This window comes from Apteryx mantelli, chromosome 16 (genome assembly GCF_036417845.1).
Source record: "Apteryx mantelli isolate bAptMan1 chromosome 16, bAptMan1.hap1, whole genome shotgun sequence".
Taxonomy (NCBI): domain Eukaryota; kingdom Metazoa; phylum Chordata; class Aves; order Apterygiformes; family Apterygidae; genus Apteryx; species Apteryx mantelli.
Genome location: NC_089993.1, coordinates 21,018,435 through 21,034,423, shown reverse-complemented (window position 1 = coordinate 21,034,423; position 15,989 = coordinate 21,018,435). Strand labels below are relative to the sequence as shown.

Below are 15,989 nucleotides of genomic sequence, written 5' to 3'. Positions count from 1 at the left end.
CCCATCTCCGTCCCGCTGAAGCTTTTCAAGCCATTGCCTACCTGCAACTCTCACTCCATTTCTTGCACGACTTGCTGGCTTACAGCCAGCCAGGCCTGTGTAACAGACTGCCCTCAGCAAGCCCATTGCCCGAAACACAGACCGACTATAACGCCGTCAGTCATCAAAAATAAATAATAAAAAAAATCCAGTGATGACTTAAAAGCAATCTACAGTGAAGGCAGCAACAGCCCCAGTGTCTCCAGTACCAGCATTTATATTTAGAGCTTCATTCTCTGTTGTATGAGGCAATTAATTCTTACTTACAGACCTTATCATCTCTGTATAATTAGTCCTCCTTTCCTGGACAGAAGATTCATATTTGGTAGGCTTTTGCAAGGTTAAACATGCATACACATTCTGTTCAAGGAGGTTCAAACACAAGCAGATCAAACAGAAAACTGTTCCAAAGTAGGGCTATTTAATGATAACAGAAAGAGACTTCGACATTTCTCTGCTCTCCAGTTATTTTGTTATGCTCTGAAAAGTGTAAAATGTCAGCTTCCCCCCAAGGTTATATGCTGGATACACACACAAGCTACTCTTTCATAAAGCACTTAAGCATATACTTAGCTTTAAACACACAATAGTTTCATTTTGGTCAGCAGAATTACTCAGGTGCTTAAAATTAAGCATCCGTACACCATAAGCACTTTACAGGATGCAAAAAAGTTTTTCCCTTGACTCTCAAGTAACTGTGAAGTACTAAAAGACACAGAGAGAGATCAAGGGCCAAGGTTAATTTTTTTTTTTTCTCTAATATAATACTTTTTCTTGGCGGGCTCTGTCACTGGGAATCCCGGACACCAGCAGCCAGCTAGACTGAAAAGCCCCAGAGCAGCCTGGAGCGTGGCTGGAATTGCAGCACCTCTTATCCGCGGCTGCAGCCAAAGCAGCCCGCTGCAGCTCCTGCTCTGCTCTGCCCCTGCGGATGCCAAGGATGCGGTCGCCATCCCAGCAGAAGTCACATGGCCCGTCGTAATGAAGAACGTTGTAAGGTTTAAACAAACGCAATAAATTAAACTCATTCTTTCTGCAAGATTTAATTGGATTTTAATACTTGCGAAGGGAAAGACACTTACCAGATTGCTGCACTTACATAAAAAAAAACCCCATAGCTAAAATTGTTACAACCTAGATCCTATCGGCATTTGACATAATTATAGGTCGCTCTGGATTCATGCCGTGGTTATTAACGACAACAGAGCAGAGGAAAACTCAGACTTTGCACCAGTTCAAAACGAAGCCTGTGTCCTCGGTAGACAGGGCACTGCTATTTGCTGAAGCGGTTTTTCATCTCCCGATTCAAAGCTCCTTAAGGATTATATAGCTGTCAGAAGCTTCATTCCCAGCGCAGAAGGAACAAGTCTGCCCTGCGCGCGTCCCCCAACTCTCCCAGCTGGCGGTTCCCAAGGGGTTCCTAGTCTCCTAGAGGGTTTTCCCAAACGGCATAAAAATCCAGCTGCAAAAGGGCCAGTTTTGTTCCCTGTTCTAAATCCCGAGCATCTGCCTTCCTCTCTTCGTTTTCAGAAATAATGTATGAAAAATTAATTAACACCAGCTGGGCAGCCTTTACCTGCCAGCTGCACGAGCCACGGTGGCGACTCTTACCCAGCCCCAGCCAGCAGCAAGAGCAGGCAAGAGACAATTCGATCAAGGGCTTTTTTTTACTCTTGCCCTGGTATCAAGCGGTGCCTCTTAAAACGTGACAATTTTGTTTTAATTTAGACCTTTCCTTTGCCAGGCAGAGGCTACCCAAAGGGAAGCTACGACCTGCCGGACAGCCACGAGGCAGGACGAAACCCCCGCGGAGGGAAGTCACTCGCGATCAGCTCCCGCCGGGTGCGTGCTCCCCGTTTCTCCCTGCTCCGGTTTGGACAGGGTTAGCGGGGGAAAAGCAGTGTATGAGCCTTTATATGAGCCAAAGCTCTGTGCAGAGTCGGGCAAAGCACCTCCCAGGTACCTGCTGCCTTCCCCGCCTGCTGCGAGCTGCTATCCGAACGATGAGCAAGGACGCGGAAGCGGTGCCCGGGTGGGCAGGCAGCCCAGCTCATGAGCAAAGCCCAGGAGGTGGCATTTGGATCACAGCTTCCCCTGCTCTCTGCCTGCCAAACCTCATTTTCCTTGAGCAAGGTTAAGCGGTTTCAGCATTTCAGGATCCTTCATTCCAGCTCCCTCTGCTGCAATTGCACTCGCTGGCACCTTTCTGCTATTTTTGCATCGCAACAGGAACCGCTGCTTTCGGCTCCGCCACCCGCGAGCCGGGCACCGCGCTCCAGCGCACCCACCGCACCGCTGTGCGCACGACTGCCGCGGCGGCAAGAGGCCAGCAAAACCGCGGGTGCAGCACGCTGCTCCCAGGAGGGCCCCAGGCGCTCGGCTTCGATCCGCGGCTGTGCAAGCCTCGAACAAAGAGGCCGAAACGCAGCACCCGGAGCCAGGCAGGGCTCAGCCTCTGCTTACAAGGAGGGAAGCACGCGGATTCCCGCCCGGGCGCGCTGGAGCGCGTGACGGTGCAACGCTGGTGCTCCGAGCGCTTCCAGATCACTGAAAATAAACACGCTGATGCGGAGAACCCCCCGTCTGCACAACGCCCTCCAGGCTCCGGGGAGCCCGGCTCCCTCCTCGCCCTGCTGCAGCCACCCTCGCTCCTTGCCCAAAGCCACCCAACACCCTCCGCAGCTCCAGCGCGCCTCCTTCCCAGCACTAACGCGGGCAGGGAGGGGAGCCTGGAGGGCTCTGCTCAGGCAACATCTCCTCCTTTAGCTATGCATCCGCTAGAGCAACCTTATAAATAAGATTTCATCTCTGCATGCACAAACATATATATATATATATAAATGCATAGACATGTGTGTATCTTGTAGCCTGAATTAAGTCTGCAGGCTGCTGGACCTGCAAGAGGGTCTTGCTGCCATTTTCTTTATGAGTTTTAGATGATGGAGAGAACAGAGGAGGGAAGGTGGCAGCGCTAGAGCTAAATCTATGTGGCTAGAAGGAATTTCACAGCGTGATGTGACTTAGCAGGAAAGGTCACCGCGAAGCCTCCGACAAAGCCGGCTGCACGACGAGAGGCAGCGCAGACGCGCACCCCGCCGCCCCGGGAGCGCAGGGCGGGCGGTAATTGGACGGACGGTGGCAGGGCGCTCTGCCACTTAATCTACATGCTTAATTTCGGCCTTGTGCAGAGCAACCTGGACACGTGCGCGCGCAGGAGAGCTCGTTAGCTTGCCTGGGTGACCCAACTCAATTAGGAGGCACTTTCACACGGGGGCGGAGGGGAGTAAAATGTCACCTTTTATTGCTCTTGCTTCCTCTCCCTGTGCTTTCTTCACTTTTCCTTGCCTCGCTATGCCAGGCTCTGGCTTTGCAGGAGCAACACCAGAGGGAGGGAGGAAGGGAAACTCCCCAGGAAAAGCAAAAGCATCAAGTTGCACCGTGCAAAGCCACCTCTTCCCTCTCGGGCAACTTCACACCCCTGGACAACCCGACCGGGAGAAGCCCTGCAGCGATAAGGGCGGCGTGGTTGGGTTGGTTGTGTGCATGCACGCACGGGTGGGTGTGCACACACACACACACACACACCGACCCTGCTCCGGAGCACCCAGGATTTATTCCCTGTGAGCAACGCGGAGCGGGCAGCAGCTCCCGCTTGCACCTCCACGAGAAGACCCGGTTGTCCCACACACGGCGCAGACCCTGCGGGCTTGAGTCCCACCGCGGGGTCGTCCCACCCTTTGCAGGGTCCCCGCAGCCCTTGGCGCACCGGTGAGAAAAGGCCACCGGCGCCACAGCCACTCCCTGCGGAGGTTGTCCACGAGAGCCTGAGCTGGGAACGGCGCCTGCTGGGCGATCCGGGCCGGCCGGCCGCCTGGACCTCGCCGGAGGCACCTCCGTCGCACGGCGTGCAACCTGACAACGTCCCGAACTAGTTCGGCTCGGCGTGCTCCCGTTAGCTTCGGGAGAGGTTAGCCTCCGTTATCCTCCGCACCCGAGGAATTGCTCGCAGGGAGAGAGGAGAAGCTTGACCTGCCTCTTCTCTGACTCAACTCGTCCCACTGTTTGGGCTCCTGAATTTTTCCCCATTTCTAGGAAATCAGCATGGGGGGAAGAAACGCTCCTACGCTGGAATGAGAAGGTTTCTCCTGCTTATAAACAGACTATTAAAAAAGTAAATTTTAAAGATCACAAAGGAAAAAAAAGGTGTTGGGTGTCTTGAGCAGAAAGCCCGTCCCGTGCTTTTGCCACTGTTCCGGGACCTGGGGAACATCCCTGCTCCTCCGCAGCCTGCGAGCTCCTCCAAGCAGGCGAGGGAGGGATGCTGCCCTGCGCTCGAGGAGGTTCCCGAAACCCCTCGGTGAGGACACTGAGACCCCTGGGCAGGGCGAGGGGAGATGGGGAGGAGCAGGGGGAGCTTATTCACATGCATTATTTTAAGCACAAAACTTCAACACTATTCAAAAGAGGAACAGTTCAGAGCCCAAACCGCGGATGCAGCTGGTGCCTCCGAGGGGTGATTCAGAGCCCCCCGAGGTCGCCCGCCCGCCCGCCACAGCCTGCGTTCGCCCCCTGCCTCCTCCTTCCCGCTCTGCCCTGACTCAGGCTTTGCAGACGCGGAGGAACCCCAGCAAACCGGAGCAACTCCCGTGCAAAGGCGGCAGACCTCTCCCGCCTGCTCGTCACCGTGCGTTTAATAGCAGTGTGCTGCAGGGAAATTGCACGCTGCAAGGCTTATTTTAGAGCTGCCACAGCACGGGCTGAGGGTGCCGATCACCCGGGCCCAGGAACAAACCGCCCACCGACTGCTTCGAACATGGTCAACCTGTTAAACCAGCATCACGGTGGCCGATTCTGGCCTTCAGGTTCGTGAAGCAGTGTCACAGACTAACAGTCCACAGGATCAGAGCATTTTGGGATGCGTTAATCTCTCCTGGGTTGGCATCTCTATTGCATTTCCTTTTCCCCTCCAGTAACTGATTTTTAAGGTTCAATAGCTACCAATTCACTCTAATTAGCAGAAATCCCTGGGGAGAAGAAAGCCTTTAGTGAGGAAAGCAACAGTCATAGGCAAAGTGCCCAGGGGAAAATAACAAAACAAAAAAAATGAGAGCAAGAGAGAGAGAAGACAGTATATCTTGACTAATTGCCTGATGGGAAGTGGAAATAAAACCGGGCTTATCGAACTGTGCATAAACCAAACCGCAGTCCGTGAGACCAGAGAGCACCTCGGCCCCAGAAGGAAAGCTGGCAAGCGGCATTTGGCAACGCGCTTCTGCATCAGGAGAGCCTGGCTAAAATTCACTGGAAGAGAAGTCGTGGGAGAACAGCTTGCTCCGCGCACGGGTTCAGGATATCGCCCATTCCCAAGGCACACTCACCACCGCCCTTTGCAGGGCGGTTCCAAGGCAGCGGTTTTCCAAGGCTGTTCCTGCAGCACATCCAGCAGTTGCGCTCCCAGTATCCACGGAGCGGTTAGCGCAGGGCAGCACGGGCGCAAACCAGCCTGCTTTAAAAGAGACACCCGGGCAGGGCAGCTCTCGTGCCGCCAGTCTGCTGGGAACGTGCGAAAGCTTCACTTGCCTCATCCGCGCGCAGCCCTTCGTTAGCGCCTCGTTAGAGCTAGCGCTGCGCCAAGCGCCCTCTCGGCGGGCGAAGGAGCCTGCCAAGCAGGCAGGAGCGCGCTTGAGGGCACTGCGTTACGCAGCCTGAAGCGGGAGCGCTGAGGAGCAGCAAACACACGTGCTCCAAGTTTCCCAGGAAAAGCTTACGGCGCCTTTCTTTACCCCCATTTGGAAACGCGGAAGCACAGTCGGACCTGCAAGACTTTACGCAGCAGCAGCGGCTAGAAAGCTGGTCTGAGAGCGCCTGGCATTTCACACCGACGTTCATCCTGGATGAAGACGGATGAGTCGCCTCTTGGAAAGAGCCTCACCACGTTTGCCGCACCCCCGCGAGCGGCGGGTCAGGCTCTGCAAAGGAAGCAGCAGTTTCCTCCAACGGCAGCTCGCGCCAACGCGGGAAGGGCAGGGGACGCGGGAAGGGAAGCGGGCACCTCGGGGTGGAAACAGCGGTTCTCACGGGCAGGGCCCTCGGCTGAGCGCAGACAAGCTGGACGCCACGGGCTGTCCGATGCCTGGGTGCTACAAGACGCTTCCAGCGAAGCATCCTTGAGACCCCGTGGATTCAGCAGGGTTTAGGAGAACCTCCTCCCAGCCGGGGGCTCGGCACGTCCCCACCTTCACCACCGCCAGCACGCGGCACTCCGACTGCACCACGCTGTCACCCTGGGCTCGTACCGGAAAGGTGCCGAAACCCCCTCAGATCTGCCCTTCCCTGCGAGGCCCCTCCTCAGTCCCCGAGAGCCACCGTTAACCCAACGTCACGGCACGCAACCTCCACGCGGGCAGGGCGACTGACAACGTGTATTTAGCCTCCACCTTCGGCTCTGCGTTAGACTTCCTGCTCCCACTGCTTCTATTTTTAAGGGCGAGAGTTCTGGTGCGCTGTAGTTTCCCCCAATTCGATCTCCTTTCTCCTAGCTGTTCCCCGAATTAGCCAGTTTCCACGGTAAAACACAAAACCTGCCAGACAGACCTGAAACGCCCTGGCAGAACCATGCAGAGAAGCTTAAGCGAGCTGTGCCTCGCTACTCCATCTCTGTCACTCGCCCCCAAAAGCGCTGCGAGTCACCAGAAAATTAAGTCCTTGTGAAAATGAGGATGGGGAATTAAAGTCAGCTGGCTTTTTTCCAGGGTTTTTTTTTTGTTTTTTAAAGAAATCAGTAGGTACCTGTTATAATTCCTTCAGGTATCTCTCTTGTGACAAGAGGAATCGATCAGGACATAGATTCAAGTCTTGCCAGGAGAAAGAGGCAAGCCCGGGGAAGCTGGCCAAAATCTTCTGCTGGAAGACTAAAATAGCTCTTTAGCACTTAGCACTTTTATGTATGAAATTAACCCCAAATCCAAAAGGTTAATTCACATGGCAGACCCTTCAAACATAAGCAGAATTTTATTGATTGATAGGGAAACTGAGGCTGTGACTCAAGGGACAAGCGGGAGATGGGGCAAAGCTATGGACTGTCAGCCCCAAACTGAGGCGTCTCTGGATACCAGCACAGTCTCTCTGCTTTACTGAGAGCAAGTTATGGGATGATTTGAAAGTACTTTAGGTGTCTCAGAATCTGAGAGCCCACATCACTATGAATAGCAATGAGTTACAGGTGCATGTGAAATAACAGAAGTGTTATCAGCCCAAACAGCTAGAGCGATGTCTTCTCCACAGCGCTGGGAAGCAAAGAACGACCAACAGGCACAAGTGCTGAAGAGGGATTCACAAAACCCCAGGTCGCATTTCTGCTAGAGACGACGAGAGCAGTTACTTACATCAGAAGCAGGGCCTTTATCAGCGCCGGGGCAGGAGAACGTAACAAATTCATGGCACCGCTTGTGTACGACGAAGCAGCAAACTGCAAAGAGAAGACAGCAAAGGCGTCAGAGGTGAGTCGAGGGACCCGCACACGAAACCCGAACTTGAGGCTCCTTCACAGACATGCACTTTGTATGTGGGAGCATGCTAAAGCATTAAATATAATCTTCTGTTGCTTTATATAACATGGTTAATTAGCACCTGATTCAGGCCTTACTTCAAAACTGTGTTTTATGTTATAAACAACATAAATGCTATTAACTCCAATTTATCGGAAGAGGCGTCTCGGACGCTAAGACGGTTTCTATAAATAAATCTGTGGCAGTTTTTAAAATCTGATTGAATACTATCAGCTGGACCAGACGTTTCAGCAAAACTAAGCAGAAGCAGCGTTGAACGAACGTCAAGCGAGGGCTGGGAACCCACACAGTCCCCGCGAGCCCCCCGCCGCTCGCCGTAACGCTCTGCAGCAATCCTCGTGGATAGAAAGAGGAAGTCAGCTGGCGCACGGGGACATCTGAGCCGAAAAACACTTGCGTCCAAAAATGGACGATTGCGCTGATGCAAACACGCGCACAGTTTTCCTCCCACCACTCTGCTGTTCTCCAGCGCTGCCACAGCCGCGAGTTGGCAGTTCGGGAAGGCTCACACCTCTGCCTCTCCTCGCACACGGTGACGACGGAGTCGTCCTTCTGGAGGAGCACGGGAAAATTAATCCTAAAGTGCCATTACCGAGACTTGCAAGCGCGAGCATCCAGAGGGAAATCCCTACACCTTAAAGCAGCAAACACTTCCAGCGCACGCGGAGCCGAAGCTGCTGGCAGCATCTCTGCCGAGGTCTGCGCTCAAAGGCCAGACTGCTCCCCTAAACGTCGAGCGAGCACCCAACCCTCGGCCCTCGGCCTTCGGCCCAACTCGTTCTCCGAGACTCGACCCAGCCCGACCCACAGCATTTCTCCGGCGAGAAGCCGGGTATTTGGGTCTGGGGAACAGAGAGGCACCGCAGCGACCGCCTGCTGCGGCCGCCTCGAGCCCACGTTATCGGGACAGGGCATCACCTCCAAGGCAGCAGCATGAGCGGCCAGAGCCCCGTCGGGCCGGTGCTAACAGCTTGGCTCGAGCTGGACCAGGAACAGAGCAGCCGTTAATTTTATTAACAAAGCAAGGGCCATGCAGAAGTTGGGTTTTGGTTGGGGCAAGCCTGGACATCAAGCTTGGCTGGCTGGCTGGCTGTCTCGGGGGTCTCTTGAATGCTTTGCTACATCCTTTTCCCACGAGCACCAGTTACAGTAAGTGGAAGAGCAATTAAAAGATAAGATGCATAGTTTAAAGCATTTTAAAGAAATCAAACAGATAAAACAAATGGAGCAGTGCAGAAATGAGACTCAAGTTTCAGTTGCATGAATATAGGACTTCTGAGGAACAAGGCAAGTGACATTTGCCATCAAACTCACAATTCCCTTATTGCGACCTGCTACATCCAGCTTCAAATTTATTTTGCTTTCCAAACTTTTCATTATTATAAAAGAAAAAAAAACGGGGGGAAAAAAAAAACAGACTGTTTGAGAGCTGCCAAGACCGTTTTCCTCCTAGGGCCTCTCACTTGCTTTTCTGTGTCTAGCAACTAAATATTTTCTTGAAAACATTGTTCACCATTGCTATCATTTGTATACGGCGACAAGCATCTGGGAAGCAGGAAGGAAGAAATCAGAACTCTATTAGCAAAGATTTGCTCTGAAGTGCGTGTACAAATTTAATATGCTTCCAAGCCGCATTCACTGTCTGGAGGCTCCATGCTGATGCCTAAATCCAGACTGCAACAAGGGAAGTTTCCATCGGAGCTGGCATAATTTTAGCTTGACTAAAGAAATAAGATTATTATTAGGCTGAGCAGCCCTTCCTAGTGCCGCTCCTCCACCCATAAACATACAAACCGCAGCGTCCCCACGCCGTGGCCGGCGGCCCCCACGACGGCCAGGCCAGCCCGTTTTGGACCTCCAGCGAGGGCCCGGGAAGAAACAAGCCCCGAGGTGCTGCAGAAGATGCAGGTGTTGAGAAGAGCATCTGGCATAGACTGACTTTTTTTTCCCCTCCTCTGCTTTTTTAATATTTTGGTCTTCCTATAGGGAGCGTGCGGCACAGCCCAGTCTGACCGGGAAGATGTCACCAGCGCCTTACGACGGCTTTTCTTGCCGAGCTCACCCCACCTGGTACCGCCACGAGCTGCACGCCACGAGCAGCGTCCCGCAACGCCCTTGTCCGTGCAAGGAAGCGGCATCCCCGGCTGCCGCCGACGGCGTCGCCCGGCGCGCACGAGGTTTGAAAAGGTTCGCCTCCGTCCCCCCTGCAACGCCGGGCTAGGGGAGAACCTTGCCAAAGCAGCCATTTCTAGGTATACTCACCGTTTTACTTCTCACATAAGCCTCCCTCGAAGAGGAAAAGAGCAGGCTGTCAGTTTGGCTTTAGCTTACGGAAAGTCAGAAATCTGACCTTTCTGTTTTTTAGCTCTAGCAGGAACCCGCGGTGCTCTGGTTTCAGCAGCAAACGCCGCTGGATCCCGGGGCACCGGGCGGACGAGACGGGGGCCCCGCTGCCCCGGGCGCGTGGGCAGGGACGGGGCAGCCCCAAAGCGCTCGCGCTCCGCGGGCAGGAGACACAACGCACCACGCAGAGCCGTGGGGTGCAAAGACGTTCGATAAAAATACGCCACAAAACCTTAGGTTCTGCTGTGCGCGAGAAGAGTCTACAGTAGCTTTTTATGCTCTGTGTAACAGACGCTTAATTTGTTAGGCAGAGGTTAGGTGAGGGGGAGAAACAAGGAGGGAATACTGCAAAAGTAAGGGAAAGATGAAAACCGAGCTAAGTGATTGATGCGTACAGACATCAGAGAGGAGGACTGAAGCAGAAGCGAAGCACACGTGTGTGTGCACGCACAAACCCTGGACTAGCTCCTCGCTCTTGCCTTTCTCTAAAAAAGCTACAAAAACAGAAAACGCTTTAATTTTATGTTTTCACTTGCATGAGCAGAAGAGATGAAATGCCCATTTCTAATGGCAAGAGAGACTAGAAAGCCAAGGTCTGCGAGGCTCGAAACCATCCCAGGTTTTTATTACAACCTCTTCCCCATACTCTTTTAAGGTTACACTGGAGAGTTTAATAATTAAAGAAGGCATTAAATATACACACCCCGTTAACACCTCCTACCCTTTGAGCAGGGACCTAAAGAATACATTAGGAATGCAGCATTTTCTCTTCAGTGGAAAAATAATTGCAGTGTCTTCGAAACGTTACATATTACAGTTCAATTAAGCGATATCCAAGTCATTGTAAGTCATCTTTGGGACCACCGAATGTTTAGCAGGAGTAGCAGGTTCTTCAGCAATCAATATTAATACAGATTGTAATGAAAATCCATTTGGAGATGATGAAGCATAACCCTTGCCTATTTATCCAAAGTAAACAAGAAGCCTTCTGCTGATTGCAGTGGTGCGGGCTTTACATCCAAAACTTAGAATAAAATTTGGCAGGCCTTGAAAAGACCCATTCCAAACATCCACACGCATGCTTAGGTGAATACTCGATCTGTGCAAAAAAGCCAGCCAATAGAATTATTCAGGTATAGGGGCTTATGCAAGTAATCCTCCTGCCTTAATTCTTAAATGTGCATGCTTCCCAACAGATGCAAGAAGATTTAATAGATCTTTTCTCCTGTGACTAATCCAGTGCATTATACCGTAAAGAGATTGCTCAGTTTCCACTCTGCCGAGCAGGAGCCAAGCTCTGGCTTTCCACATAGATGTTCCGCAAGTGCATTACTGAGACAGGCAACTAGACATCTCTATACACGCACGTGGCAGGACTGCGGGGACGCACGCTGCTGTGCCACTGTGGTAGTTTCATTACACTTAAGGATTTTAAGACTGTATCTCTGTCAGTTTAGAAACTACAGTACAAGCAGCAGCTTTCCCAGGTTGCTAATTAGACAGTTAATTTGTAAATCTTATTATATGGATAATAAAGTTATCAAATTCCACTGACGAACTACAAGCGTCCTGAGTCATTTATATACAACAAAAACAAAACATTAACCTTTATCATTTATTATTGCATAACGCAAGACTGTTTACTGGCCCTAAATTCTCCTTTAGTGCTATCCCTATTACAGATATCTGGGGAGAAACCACTGTCCTGGGAGTGAAAAAACCAAAACCCTACAAAAGAGAAGAGGCAGAGTCCTTAAGCTCAGTTACTCTCTGCAGGCTCATGAGACTTGCTGGAATGCAGATTTTTTAATAGTAGCCCCAGTACAGTTCCTCAGACATGGGGAGACTTGCACCAACGCTTCACAGCAGGATCAAGCATCTCCATCTCAAACACAAACAGCTGGACACCAGCGTGAAGACAGAATTGAGAAGAGGAACACTCTTTTTTGGCCATGGCTTGACCAGTTTAAATGTGAAGTCTAACATTCAACACCATCTACCATTTATGTTATCCTACAAAAGAGTCAGGAGGGTCAACCGGAGGCTCAGAAGTCCCACACTCAGTCAGCCCCCTCTGCAACCACCACGTACTGGGTGCACATTTAGCCACGCAGGTTGGATCCATTTCAGCCATCCCTTGTGATCCTGGTTAAGTTTCAGGAGAGAACTTCTTACTGAAGAAGCTTCAGCCCTAGCAAGCAGAAATCTGCTCCCGCTTGGTCTCAGGAGATGACTAAAGGAGTACTATGGAAGTTGACTGCATCTTCATTACAGTTTCAAGCTTGGGGTTCAGAGCACCTGGCAGCAGTGGTCCTCCGTCACTGCACAGCGACACCAACGTATCGCAGCAGCGGAAGGTCTGCAAGAGTGACAGTCCAACCCAGTTCAGAATAAAAGGTTAATGCACAAAGGAAGGCCACGAAAACGGCAGTGTGACGCCAAGGCAGTACTGCGTCCACCAGAAGCCTGCTGGTAAGGGATGGGACTTCCCGCTCACCCAGAAAGGCCCAACGCTGCTCCCAGCAGAGCACAGTGACACAAACGCACCTCCAGTTTGCGAGTAAGTTTTATAATTGGTTCAAGCACTTCCCTGGAAGAAAGGTTTCCTGAAAGGCTGGTTTTCAGAGCTAAAACATCACAATAGCTACAGGGCACCAGGGTATTTTCAAACCCTAGAAACTAGCCTTATTTTGAAGGACGGAAAGAGAGAAATGCTGAAAGGTATGGTTTAAAAAAAGATACTTAGAGGTTTCTCGGCCTAGACCACAACTCAAAAATCCCCAATAAAGCTATAAAGCAGTTTCCCAAACTAATCACAGAACCTAACACTTAGAAAAACCTGTCAAAACATGTTTCAAGACTATAAACATTACAAAGTACATGTCCAGCTGCACCTCCAGCATTAGAAGGGAACTCCTGGGGACAAAAACGAGGGTTGCTAGCACAGCTCTGCAGTAGGCAGAACATCCATCAGCTCCAGGATACTGATAGCCAGCCAAACTGGGCCGTTTAACACTGGGAGAGAGTCAGCTGCCAAATTAAAGCTTAATTCAACAGCATGTGGTTGGAAGCAGCTGCATGATTGCATGGTTTGCAGCAATGCCACCAATTATTGCAGCAGTCAGAAGGCCCGTGGTAAGTCCTCAATAACAGCAGGTAGGACAAATTCAGCATTTGATGTCAGTGGATGGAAGTATTGCCGCAAGGAGCAGGGTAGAACCACCCTAACTGTTGAGGATTTGTCATCACAGACCCAAGCCAGGTGGCTAAGATGAGCTGCAAAGTGAATGCTAACCTCTGAGATGACTTCCGTCCACCTCTCTCCGCCTCTTTGTTACTGTGTTTTTCAGGGCAGACTGCCTCTGATGTAGTAGACAAGTCTCATCTCTACCTGGTTCGCAGCAGTCGTCCTTTCGGGTCAACAGGACAGAGTTAATAATGAAATCTTCAGTGAAAGAAAGAGAGAACAGAGCCTGACACCAAGCAAAGCGCAATTAGAGAAGCGTGCAAACTGCCCGGTGAATGCTGGCAGCAAGCTTCTGTAACCTTGAAGCAGCTCTAAGAGAAGACGGTCAGTCACAATTTAAGGTACGGTGACCCCCAACGCGTGGGAAAGCTGAAGCAAATGCAAGCTCCAGACACAGAGCTCTTGGAGAGCTGCGCGGCGCTCTGACACACGGGATTATCAGCGCAAGCCTAGCTTAACACATACGGGCCCATCACAGCTGTTAACGTTGGTAAGGTACCAAAGCGAATAGCTATTAACAAGGAATTTTCTTGCAGCTGTCACAGACTATTATTTACGGCACAGCTAGTCCTGCCTCACTGCTGCTTGGGGGAACAGGAGAGTCCTCCGGGCTTCTTCAAGCACATCCGCTAAATGCAAGAAAAGAGCCAGCCTGGCGCGACGCTGCAGCGGGACGGGCCAGCATCCGCGCCAGGCAGCGCCGGCTTTCGGGGAGCAGAGCAGCGAGCAGCCGCACGGGCCGAGGCCGCTGCATCGCGGGCTGCTGCTGGCGCGCTCCCACGCGGCAGCGCGGGGAAGACCAGAAGCAGCCCTGGCAATTGCTAACTTTACCCGGTCTAACGAGCACCGCAGGCAGCGCCGCCTTTGTCTGCCCGGATTTGCCGATAGCGAAGGGAGCGTTCGCTTGCTCGCTGGTGCCTGCGTGCACACCTTCCTTCCCATTCAGAGCATTCTCTTCCGTTTGCAAAACGTAAACAAATGAAAAAGAATCTCCCCGCCATATGCAACATACCTCACCTCACACGCTCCGACTCCGCTCGGATGCTTTTCCAAAAGCAGACAGTCGGGCAACTTGCCCAAAGACAGAACAATGCTGCAAGATTTGCTCTTCGAATACAAAACCCCTTCGATTCCAATGGCTTCTGCCCAGGAAAAGCCCTTTACCAAAGCACTAATTTGCTTATACTGGCACTCAGACTACTCGGGGAGCCAGCCTGGACTGTAGCACAGGTGTTCCCGGGAATATGAAAACCCAGAAAAGCCTCAAGGTTAGTGTTTTATTTGCAAAAAGCTTCCAAATGCCTGAGGCTGCCAAGTCCACCCAGGACGGCAGCACAGAATGGAGAGCAGCAAACACCCAAGCTTTGGAGGGGAATCTCTAACTGCGCTGTTACTGCCAACACGGACATTTGCCCAAAGCCGTGGCCAGTGCTGCGCAGAGCAGGTCTGGAGCTCAAGCAGCAAACAAGCTGGAGCTCCATCTGTCAGTGCTTCTTCCAGGGCTACCACACGGATGGAGCGGCGACCGCGGCGCAAGGCTCAGGGAGCTTCCCCTCAATACAAAGACGCGCAGCAAGGACCAAGAGGAAGAGTTTTTCTAGCCTGCAGGAGAGAAAGGTCCTTCAGGACCTTCCACAAGAGAAAGGCATTGGAGGCTGGGGGTGAGAGAGGGAGATCTCCTGCCAGCTTCTGGCAAGGAGCTTCCATTTCCAGGGGATGTTTGGTGCATTCTGGAGATCCCAGGCTTCTATTCTCATCCCGGTTTGTGATCTTGGAAGAGTTATTCTGTAGTCCGTTTCTCAGTCATACCTTGATCTTGCTCCGAATCAGCTCCTCAGGATGCTAGAAGCATGCTCCAGAGGGAAAACTGCCTTGCCCCATGCCCTGGGCTCAACGTCATGCTGCACCGATCTGCTCTGCGTCAGGGGCTGGAGGGCTGGGAGGGCAGATCACCGCCCAGGGTGATGAGCCACAAGTTCCGAAGGAAAAAAAGTAAGGTTCTGCCACCCGAAGTGCCACCATCTCCACACAGCCCAGAAAAGCACGGGGAGCCCCAAAGCCGTCTCCAAGAAGCAGCAAATCTCTAGCACAGGCTCTGGGCACCAGCCCCCAGCGGAGGGCTCCCAAACGCCAGGAGAGAGCGCAGACCTGCGACGCACCTGGCAAGCAGAGCGAGGCTGGCTCTAGATGATAAACCACTTCCTGACCCCCGCACGCTATCAGCTTGGAGCCTGCCACATGAGATTCGATTAGCCTCATCTCCCATACCAAATGCAGTTAGCCAGCAGGAAGGTATCCAGCCCTCCTCAAAAACTCAGACGCTATGACGAACGACTTCCTGCAAGAATGAACCCTGCCTAGCAACTGAACGCCGCAAAAAGCAGCGCTGCCTTTTATTTGATCTCCATTTGTTGCTCTAATTTCATTGTACGAACTCCTTGTTCTGATGCTCTGAAGAAGGGGCTAATCAATTTTCCCTAAGTCCTTCATGAAATGAATAATTCAGGGGAGTCACCTCTAATTCTTCCCTCCGAGTACATCTTTTCCCAGAATATACGGTCCCATTTAAAAGAAGCCCTTTGTCATTCTCCGTCGGGCAACAGAAAGTTTTGAAGGCATCGTGAACAGACGTAGCATATCAAATAAGGCAGAGGATCATTTGTTATCACTGATGGAGAGTTAACTGAGATACAATAAGGATCAACCAAGAATCCTCTAAAAATCAAACCCAGTGAAGAGTTAAAACCTCCCCAGAGAGTTGACAGATCCATAACTCAGCAGATGGCTCTAAT

The 15,989-nt window shown here is 51.8% G+C and overlaps 1 protein-coding gene across 1 annotated transcript in view; it reads right to left on the bottom strand.

The window, feature by feature from the left end:
* The window catches only part of PRKCB (protein kinase C beta), a 137,553-nt gene that overhangs the window by 71,900 nt on the left and 49,664 nt on the right, over positions 1 to 15,989 (bottom strand). The window contains exon 3 of the mRNA XM_067306271.1: positions 7,425 to 7,507. Coding sequence (XP_067162372.1) covers positions 7,425 to 7,507 — 83 coding nt within the window. The remainder of the gene's footprint in view (positions 1 to 7,424; positions 7,508 to 15,989) is intronic.